We start from the raw sequence: 10,918 nt of genomic DNA, 5'->3' as shown, positions 1-10,918 counted from the left end.
ATGGTTCTAAGTGATTGATACAAGTAAGTACAGAAATTATAATTGCTGGTGATGTACATATTAAAATAAAATAGAATTTTAAACTGACCTAGATTGTTTGATGCATGTGAAAATCACTACGTAATGAATGAAAATGTTTATCAATTGGACAATGTACTTCATTACCACAGCACCATTCTTCAACATATCACATGGGAAACCTTGCACAAATCGCCATCTCTCACCAACTCCTGTCCTCAGTCAACTTCCTGCCTCTCCCTTTCCCCGTTGGTTTTTTCCTTCAGAGGCAAATGGTTAACACCTTGACTCTGGAGCCTTTCTAACTTGAGTTTGAAGTGAAGTGTTGCCACTTTCCAGCTATGTACCATTTGATAAATTTTTTAACTTCCTTAAGTTGCATTTTTCTCACATAAGTAAGATAAGAATGACAGCCTCCTCATTGTTATGAGATTAAGTTAGGTATTTGAGACACATACTGTATGTAGCAATGGTCCCTAATATGTGGTCAACAAATAAGCTAGTCGTCCAGTTAATCAAGGAATGTTACATTTCCCTCCTCATTATTTCTTGAATCTGATGCTTTGTCTCAATCTCTATTAAACCATAATACTTCAGACCTTACTAGCTCTGCTATATTACTCTACTAGTCTGCAGACTAGTCTCCTTTTCTTTATCCTTAAGTTTTCCAAAGCATCTTTCCAAAACAAATATTTGATTTTATCACCTTCCTATTTTGCATGATTCTCTACCTTCTACAACATCCTCTTCACCTGCCTTCAAGATATTTATATTTACTTATAAATTATATACATAAACTACTATGTTGCAGAAATTATAAAATATACACCAACAGAAAATAAGGTGGGATAAATATAAATAGAAAACTATTTTCTTCAGGCATTCTAATGAATTATCTTGCACAGACTCTTGGGGGGACACACTCAAACTTTGAGACTCCTGGAAGCTTACTAATGATTCAGAGATTCTAAGCAAGCATTTATATGTTTGTCTTTCAGCACCTTTCCCTATACTTTATGCTCCAGCAACATAGAATAATTCAGTTACACACACTATGCTGTTTCTAGTTTGGATGACTTTCCTGTGTACTCTTCTGGAACACGCTCTCTGACCTACAGGAGAGATCTACATTCATCCTTCAATAACCTTCTCTTACTCCTGCCACATGCAGACTTTATTATTCCTTCTTCAATATTTCTTTTTAATACTATGCATACTCTTGGGTTGTAATTTTTTCAACTCAAGAATTAATTATTGGGACTCCCCTAGTGGCTCAGTGGCTAAGAATCTCCCTGCCAATGCAGGGGACACAGGTTCGGGCCCTGGTCCGGGAAGATCCCACATGCTGCGGAGCAACTAAGCTCATGTGCCACAGCTACTGAGCCTGCGCTCTAGAGCCCACAAGCCACAACTACTGAAGCCCACGTGCCAGATCTACTGAAGCCTGGGCGTCTAGAGCCCGTGCTTTGCAACAAGAGAAGCCGTCGCAATAAGAAGCCCGTGCACCTCAATGAAGAGTAGCCCCCGCTCAATGCAATTAGAGAAAGCCCACGTGCAGCAACAAAGACCCAATGCAGCCATAAATAAATAAATTTTTTAAAGGAATTAATTATTTTTTAATTATTTGGTTACTTCTTTGGTTAACCTTTCAGATTGACTTTCTTAAAGGCAAGAACTGTTGTTTTTCTCCTTTGTATTCCCTGATAATAAAAATTTAATACATATTTATTGACTTAAATCATTCAACATATATTTGTTGAGATAAATTGAACAATGTGTAAGATTTCTTGACATTCTTTGCATGCTATATACTAGGCTATATGTTCAACTCCTACTCACATTTTGATTATTATATCAAGCACTACCTCTGTAATATCTTCCTTGATTTTTCAAGGCAGAATTGATTTTCCTTTTTTTGAATTGTTCCTTTACCTCGTACTTCTGTATATTAATAGTTAACTCCCTAGATTGAAATATTTTTTAAGAAGTGTGATTTTCCCCCAGGAAAACTTGACTTTATTCAGGACAAAAGCAACATATCTAGATTCAGTTTGTTACAATAATTGTTTCTTGATTGAATCAATAAACAACCAAAGGAATGAATGAGACAATTATTAAATGATAACTGAATAATTCAAGATTCACTATTTTAAATGGTCTTTATCTATTCTAAATCTTGAGTGTTTGAAATGTTCTACAGAATATACTGAGAGAAAAAAAATATTTTGTTCCTCCATCTGGAATCAGGAGGACCCACATTTTTCAACCCTGGTATTATAATATCCGAATATACCAACTTTCAATATGCATTTTAGTCATATATGGACAGAACTCAGAATTATGTATTTAAGCTAAAAAATTGGGCTAAAATAATAAATAAATTATGTAATTTTTTTCTAACTGTCCTTATGTTCACTTCAAATAAAATCATTATAATCATTGTCATCCTGAGTATTATTGCTAATATAATATTATTATTCATTTAATCTCAATATGTTTGCTGTGAATGCATGCAACCTATTGCTCATTATAATTTAAAAGCATATGCAAAGACAAAATTAATCTATTACCAAAGAAGAGATATACTACAACATAATACCTTTGCTCTTTTTCTTTTTTCTTGAGTAGCTATAAAAATGGGCACAGTGGCTAAATGCCATGTTTCTTAACATGCTGTTGGCCATGTCTCATATAATATTATTGTTCCTGGTGGGCTCTTTAAACTTAATTAAAATGTGCAGTTTTTGTACAATTTAGAAGATAAATCTGACATGCTATAATTCAAATGTAAATACTCTCCTGGTGGCCATCAATAACTGGTGAAGAAGAAGGGTCTTCTTTTTTCAAACTTCACCTAGTGAAAGACTGTTATTCAATAAAAATCCATGTTTTACTAAATTCAGCTGCCTCATGATTTTATCCTCAGCATATAATTAATCATAACTGATATTCTAATATCAGAGTATTATCTTATATATTATGCTATTGTCTTAGCATGAATTAAGTTTTAATCCAATTTTTTCTGAACATTGTGTAATTAATCACATCACTGATTAATAAATCATTAATGAGTGATTTCAAAATAGCATGATTGACTTAATAGGTGGACAACTTTGGGCAAGTTACTGAACTTCTCAACCTTGCTTATCTGTATAAGGGGATAATAACGAAACCTTTCTCATAGATTGTTGTGAGAATTAAATGATGGATTGATAAAAACGGACATATTTATTCATTGCTACCTATTGGCAACATTGGACTCAATTCACCATGTCTTGCATTAACTAGATAGTGAGTAGAAAAGAATGTAATTTTAGGTTGCTTACATCAGATAAAAATTTCACTGTATTTGCCCACTATCGATCAGTCACAGAACTTGAATCCCAGACTCTGATTACTAGCTTTTGAAGACTGTAATTAGCATAGGTAATACTTTGATGGATGGGTCTACATTTATTTTCCTCTAGATTCATTTATTGTTAAATGCTTGAGGGTATTGGCCTCCCAGGGCTTCATTATCTAGGGTGTCATGTGAGATTTGCTAAGTAGAGTCCTCCTTCTTCAGGGAGGAAGATCAGAGAGGCCCAAGAGGAAAGGCATGATGTTCAGGCTTTTAGTTTCTATAGCAGGAAGGAGCAGAAGTTGAAACAGAAGGCAGGAAGGAAGATGGAAAAAAATAGTGACTGGGTACTAGAGCAGAAAGTTTGACTGGCTATGGATTGCAGCCAAATTTTGTAGATAACTTGCACATTTTTCTTGAAAACCAGTAAAAACAATCACTGAATTTATAGATATGGACTGTGAATATGACTAGGGGAATTTGGTAATTTGACTACCATGCAAAACATAGTCCCATGCCTCTGATGTCAGAGGGAGGGTATACAACACCATTTAATCTCCTAATGGGGGACAAGTTACTCCTCAAAGGAGTGCTGTTGCGAAAGTAATCAGGAAGGATGCTTGGGAGAAAGGATGCCACTCTGTGATTTATTTTCCCTCTACTAAGTCTATACCATGCGTACATAAGCACCCATTCACTTTATCTGTTATCAGTGAAGTAGTGCTATGATCTGAATGTGTACCTCCAAAATTCATACCTTAAAATCCTAACACTCAAAGGTGATAGTATTAGTAGATGAGGCCTTTGGGCAGTGCTGAAATCTTGAAGATGGAACCCTCATGAATAGGATTAGTGTTTTATAAAAGAAGCTCCAGAGAAATCCTTAGTCCCTTCCGCTATGTGAGGATACAGGGAGAACTCTGTGACCCCGAAGAGACCTCATTGATCATGCTTGCTCCCTGACCTTGGATTTCCACCCTCCAGAACTGTGAGAAATAAATTTGTTTCTGTTAAGCTACCTAGTCTGGTATTTTGTTATAGCATCCCAAAAGGACTAAAGCAGATAATTTCTCATTAAAGCCTCCTGAAGACTAATCCCTCCACTGGTAGGCTTAATTTCATCTTTTCCTACCTTTCCAAGAAAGAACAAAGAACTGTATCAAAAGTGCTGAGAACTTTGGGAAAATAGGTGATAAAAAGTGCCTCTGTCTGTGAAATCACACTTTCCTGGTTTTCATCATGATTCTTAGATAGTTCCTTAAAATCCTTTATTGTTCCTTTCTTATCCAAGATGTACTTATGAGACTTTGTCTGCATCCAGTTCAGAATCTCGTAACTGTACATCATCAACTTACCAACTCTGGCAATTCTCCATATATTGGCACACTGACCTCTCCTTATGGGTCAAGCCTGTGTATTCTACCACCTACTGAATATTTCTGTACTGATTATTTTCCATGTATCTTAAATTGTGTCAAAATGTGATTAATCTTCAACAAACTCCCTACTCTAAGCTGCTTTTCCTTCTTTGTTCCCAAGTACTGTAATTGGCAAAAACACACACTCACTTGTTCAAGCTAGGGACCTGAGAGTCATTTTTCAACGTTTTTCTCTCTTTACTAACTAATCCATCACAAATGTCAGTGAGTCCACCAGAATCTTTATTCCATCCATTTCTCTCCAACACTACTGCCACTAAGTTCTTACATGCTGCCATCATCTTATATGTGCTCAACTCTGTGCTTTTGAATTGGTCTCCTGGCTTTTACTTTTGCTTCCATCCAATTTGTTCTTCACCTAGTAGCAACAATGAATCTAAAACATAAATTGGAACATGACACTTTTCTGTTTAAAATCTCTAAATGGATTCTTATTATATTTAGGAGAAGAATGGAATCTAACATTTTACTTGGCTATCAAGATTTTCACAGACTGACACTACCTGTTTCCCAGCTTCAGTGAATGCCCCTATATACTCCCACTCAATAGTATTCATCTTTGTCTCATCACTCTCAAGGGCATTTTCTGAAGCCCTAATGAAAAATGAGATCCACTGTCATTTCCTCTACCAATACTTGCTACTTTTGTGTGTAATATATTGTTTCTACTAGACTGACATTTTCTTAAAGGTAGCACTTGGTTTAGTCCTAAATTGCAGCTTGGCACATAATGGACATTAATAAGTATTTATTAAATGCATATTTAAATAAAACTGAAATTTCAAAGGCAAGACTACATAACACTGTTCAACCCCTAATACCATAGTTTTCTTTATCTTGAAAATTTTGGTATTTCTCCCTGGTTCTAGTAATCCTCTTGTCTGTGTCTTCTTAGTGAATTCTCCCTCTGATGCTTCATTCTTGAATTACAGGACATTTCAATAACTATATTCACATGATACTTAGTTTCTGATTTATCTGTATTTGCTTTAAGCAACACACTCTATATATTGCAATGGACCTTTATCAGCTGATTTCTACAGAGATTTGTTACCTCTTATTTATTCTGTAAGATGCTTTCTATGAGTTTACCTACTATTGGCATCTCTCTAATCATAATTTGTTTTGACCAATGCAGGATACTATGGAAATGAATGAATTTGAAAGTCTTTATGGATTGGTGCCTAATCTCAAAATTATTTTCTCCACCATGGAGTAAAATATGGATACCACACAATATCCCTAAATTAAAACAGATTCAGGCTTCAACATGCCTTTGGTCTAAAATTGATATACTAGAGGATATATAAACTGATGAAATCTGGCATAAACCTGGTGTTGAAGGTCCAACAGTTACTTCTCTAGGTAGACTTGTCCTCTGATAAATTTCGAAACATTTATTCTTCATGTTATTTCAACATTTTACCTTATACCCTAATCTGTTTCTACTACCATGAAAGTAAATGTTTATTGATTTTTTTAAATTCACGCTTACCATTATCACAATTACAAATTCTAAAGGAATTGTATTTTAAAATTATGTAAATGGTGTTTTATCATAAAATATTTTATAACTGTACAATATAAACAGAATTTTTCACAAATAAGGACCAATGATTATGTATTCTTCAATTCCCAGTACCTGGTTTAGTGCCTGTCATAAAGGAGGTGTTCGATAAATGTTGAATATATGAACAAGCCAATTTCAAACAGTTATACAGAGAAATTTCCTTATTTCTACAACACTACTTTTAGTTTCAAGTACACTTTTGACCATCAAAATTGTCTTACTTTGCTGTCTTGTTGAGTGTAACCCACTCCTAGTCATCACTCATGTATTGTTTCTCATGTATAATTTCTAAGACATCCATTGTAATATCAAATTGCTCGAGAAAAATAACTTCAGTTTAGTTGTCCCAGAGTAAATGCATTTGGCAAATTATTTCACTTTTTTTCATTTCAGCTATGCATCCAAAGTGCATCTAGTCCAAACTAGTATTTTGGACTCATAGGTTGAATAAAATCCATGTTTTTTATATTTTATGTTTATACTGACAAGCTCTCTTTGAAACATGGCATACATTAAAAAATATATTTCCCAAGTTAACAATTTTGTTAAAAAATGTTTACTTTTGCCACTTAGAAAACTTTTGGTGGTGTGAGGCCTATTGAACACCTGACAGTTGTGTTAAAATATGTGGCCTGTATATACATTATAACGTTGCTCACCCTGCATCATAACTATAAGCTCTGCTGAAAGAAGCACTTCTTTTCACTTCCTGTTCTTCCATCCCTATGGAGAGAACTCAATTAATGTAACATGATTGGCCTTTCTCTTCACTTTATCTCTCTCTGCTTTAGGATAAGTTGAATGACTTATTCAATAGTTGAATTTGAAGAGAATGGGGGAGAAGCTGGCCTCTGTTCCATCCCCTTTTCCCTTGAGAGCAAATGTGTTCATTTATTCCAGAGAGGAGGAAATTACAGAGAAATGAGCCTAAACATGTGTGTCCAATTTCCCTTCATGTCATTGGCTAGCTCCTAACTTATGTGTCAGGACAAGATTCCAATAAATCCAGCAGACCACAGAGCCGGGAGGCTAAAAGAGCTGAGTATCCATTTTCAGAAACTTCTTGGATTGGGGAGACAGAAGTGAGAGTTCAGACCCAGCCAAGCTTGATGAACTTTAGTAAATACACTGGACTTAAAGTTGACATGTCATAGTGGTTATGCACCCACCTAAAGAGTGGTGACTGGAACTTCAGAAAAAAAAAAACACAAACTTGAAATGGACCAGTCCTATCATAGCCTGAAACCAAGCCTCCTCAGAAAAATGTGATCTGCCAGCATCCCATTTGAGTGCCAGCATTAAAATTAAACCTTTCAGAAGGGTTTATCCCTTCTGCTTTCATTGATCCACAATTTCTGAAACCAATAGAAATTTACAAAGCTGGTTAAAAATGTGAATAAATAACCAAAAAAAAAAAGATAAAACAATTGAAACTTGAAACAGAAGTGAGAGAAAAGTAAAATGATTTGTGGTATTAAGGTGGTAAAATTAACAGAGCGTCTGGTGCTTGTGACGATATAAGGGAGTAGTTGATTTAGAAGCCAGATTGCAGGCTTGGAAGAAAAAAGAAACAGCAGTTTTGGTTAGAAAGGAAATAAAATAATTTCAGACACAAAGTTAGAGATATTTGCAAGGCATCAGGGTAAATATATTTCAGAGACACTGTGAGTCTGAAGTTTAGGGATACATTCTACCATGGGGTATAGGTATCCCCTGCTTTTTGAAAGTTAGCTTTATTCAACTTGACTTTTATGAAAGACCTACATTAGTGCCTGTTTTCGTTAACCAAAATAAATCTTAAAAGGATTTATGAAAAAAAGGCAAAAAGCAAAAATAGCATTCAGCATTCATTGTGCAGCGAGCAGTTATAAGCAATGCATCAGGCCACCATAGTTTTGAACTGTTTCTGTGAGCATCTGTGATTTATTTCTATTTATTTTGTGCATCCTTTAGCAAGAGGTGTCCTAAAGTAAGTGCTTCTTCACTTTATGCTTTTTTGACTTATGCAAGATTTCTTAGGCACACTCTACTTTCAGATAGAGGGGGAAACCAGGGCATGAAACCTGCGTATAGCTTTGGAATAATCAACATATAAATAGTAATGAAAATTATGTGACTGGATAAGGATGCCAAGATACAAATTATTGAGAGTGGTGGGGGCTTTGGGGAGGAGACTTGCAATAGTGTGGCAAGGGCAGAGAAGGAAGAATTAGAAAAGGAAACACAGGACATAGTGGCAGAGGGACAAAGAGTAGTAATGCCATCACAAAAATCTACATTATTGCACAAACGCAGAAAGCTTGATCAGATATACTCCAGTCCATCCCAGGCCATTAATTATATAACCCTGTAGTAATGCATAATCACGTAGACTTATTTATTCATATCTTCATAGTTTCATTTCTGAATTCAATTCAGAATTTAAAGAGGATGTATTATTTTTAAAACAAGACTTCCTGAAGCTTGGGTAAGAATCTTTTTATCTGTCCTAAATAATACTTGGTAAAAAACTTAAATCATCCAAAGATATTTTCACCTACCATTTAAAGTCTATTATTTGAAAACAAACTCATAGGGTGAATGACCTACAGGAATCATTTGCTTGAGGTGTGATTTTTTTTTTCTTGTCACATAATTTTGAAATTTCTTTTCCCATATACTATAGAGCTTTAAAGACATGTCAGGAGTTTTTGTGTATATAAGTCATTTAAGAGGAAGAATTTAAATGTATCCAAGTTTTATTTCTACCACAGTTAACTATTAAGCAACTCATTTGGATATACAAACAAGAATTCCTAAAGTGAGTTGATATTGCATGGTGAACTTTATACTCAGCTTGTTTCTATTTTGCAAATGCTTCATGGAAGTGTTTTCATGACATATTTTCCTCTCAAAATTGAGCTATAATAGTAAAAATGCTAGACTTGGAGTTAAACCTGTAATCAAATTTGCACCGTGTCACTCTGTCACTATCTATATTATCATAGACAAACTAATTTTAGTGGTGAGCTCTCTAAAATGTGTGTAATACAATGATGTATATATTTTATACTCCATATCCTTTGGAAAATTAGTATACTTATTTCAAGAACTATAGTGCGGTCGCCTCAAGATGGCGGACACAATGAACTGGTGCCGCGCCGGTCGGCCCTGAGGTGACTGTGAGGAGGACGGGTCTGTGAGACCCCATAGTCCCGGCAGAAGAGTGCTGCGCAAGCAGGAGGCGGAAGAGGAGGAGGCGGTCCAACTGTCGGCCGCTCTCCAGCCCGCCACCAGCGCGGCGCCGCGCCCACCCCGCCCGGCTCCGCCCCTCGGCAGCCTGACCGTTGGCCAGGCTCCGCCCCGGCTATTCGCCGCCCCCGCCACCAGTAGCCACCGCCATGAAGGTGACTGACAGCGTGCTGCGGAGCTTCCGCGTCGCCAGGGTGTTCTGCGAGAACTCGGACAAGATTAACTGCTTGGACTTCAGCCCCAACGGCAAGACGGTCATCTCGAGCAGCGACGACGACTCCATCGTGCTCTATGACTGCCAGGAGGGCAAACCAAAGAGAACCCTGTACAGTAAGAAATATGGCGTGGACCTCATCAGATACACTCTTGCAGCAGACACGGTCGTTTACAGCTCTAACAAAATAGATGATACTATCCGTTACCTGTCCTTGCATGACAACAAATACATCAAATACTTTCCTGGACATAGCAAAAGGGTGGTGGCCTTGTCCATGTCACCTGTGGATGACATTTTCATTTCTGGGTCTCTTGATAAGACCATTCGGCTCTGGGATCTCCGGTCTCCTAACTGCCAGGGTCTCTTGCACTTACAGGGCAAGCCAGTTTGTTCTTTTGATCCAGAAGGATTAATTTTTGCTGCAGGTGTCAATTCGGAAATGGTCAAACTTTATGATCTTCGCTGTTTTGATAAGGGGCCATTTGTGACATTTAAGATGCAGTATGATCGGACTTGTGAGTGGACAGGACTTAAGTTCAGCAATGATGGCAGACTCATCCTCATCTCCACCAATGGCAGCTTCATCTGTCTGATCGATGCATTCAAGGGAGTGGTGATGCATACGTTTGGGGGTTATGCCAACAGCAAAGCCGTCACACTGGAGGCCTCGTTTACTCCAGACTCACAGTTTATTATGATTGGTTCAGAGGATGGCAAGATCCATGTCTGGAATGGAGAGACTGGTATAAAAGTAGCTGTGTTGGATGGCAAACACACAGGCCCCATTACCTGTTTGCAGTTCAACCCCAAGTTCATGACCTTTGCCAGTGCTTGTTCCAACATGGCCTTCTGGTTGCCCACCATTGATGACTGACCTGCATAGTGCTTGGCTGTTTTCTGTACAGCGAGGGTGGCCAGTAGGAAAAAACTCAGAGGGAACTACGATAATAGTGAGATTGGATCATTTGACTGGGCTGGAGAGCATCCTTCCACATGGCCTTCCCAAGGATGTGCTGTACATTTGCTCAAAAGAAAAAAATTACTTTGCCAAGCTTCTTCAAAAGGACTCTTGGTGCGGCAGATTCAATTGGGACTCAGATTTT

At 37.0% G+C, this 10,918-nt stretch overlaps 1 protein-coding gene across 1 annotated transcript; it reads left to right on the top strand.

Moving 5' to 3' along the window:
• Positions 1-9,747: 9,747 nt before the first annotated feature.
• Positions 9,748-10,689, top strand: LOC307047821 (WD repeat-containing protein 82-like; the record flags this gene model as incomplete). The annotated part of the gene is made up of 1 exon (XM_079696505.1): positions 9,748-10,689. The coding sequence occupies one exon, from the start codon at positions 9,748-9,750 to the stop codon at positions 10,687-10,689; it is 942 nt and encodes a 313-aa protein (XP_079552631.1).
• Between the last annotated feature and the right edge of the window lie 229 nt (positions 10,690-10,918).

The sequence above is a fragment of the Hyperoodon ampullatus genome (genome assembly GCF_949752795.1).
Source record: "Hyperoodon ampullatus genome assembly, chromosome: 2".
NCBI classification, from domain to species: domain Eukaryota; kingdom Metazoa; phylum Chordata; class Mammalia; order Artiodactyla; family Ziphiidae; genus Hyperoodon; species Hyperoodon ampullatus.
The sequence above is the reverse complement of the archived record's forward strand: the minus strand, read 5'-3'. Positions and strand labels throughout refer to the sequence as shown.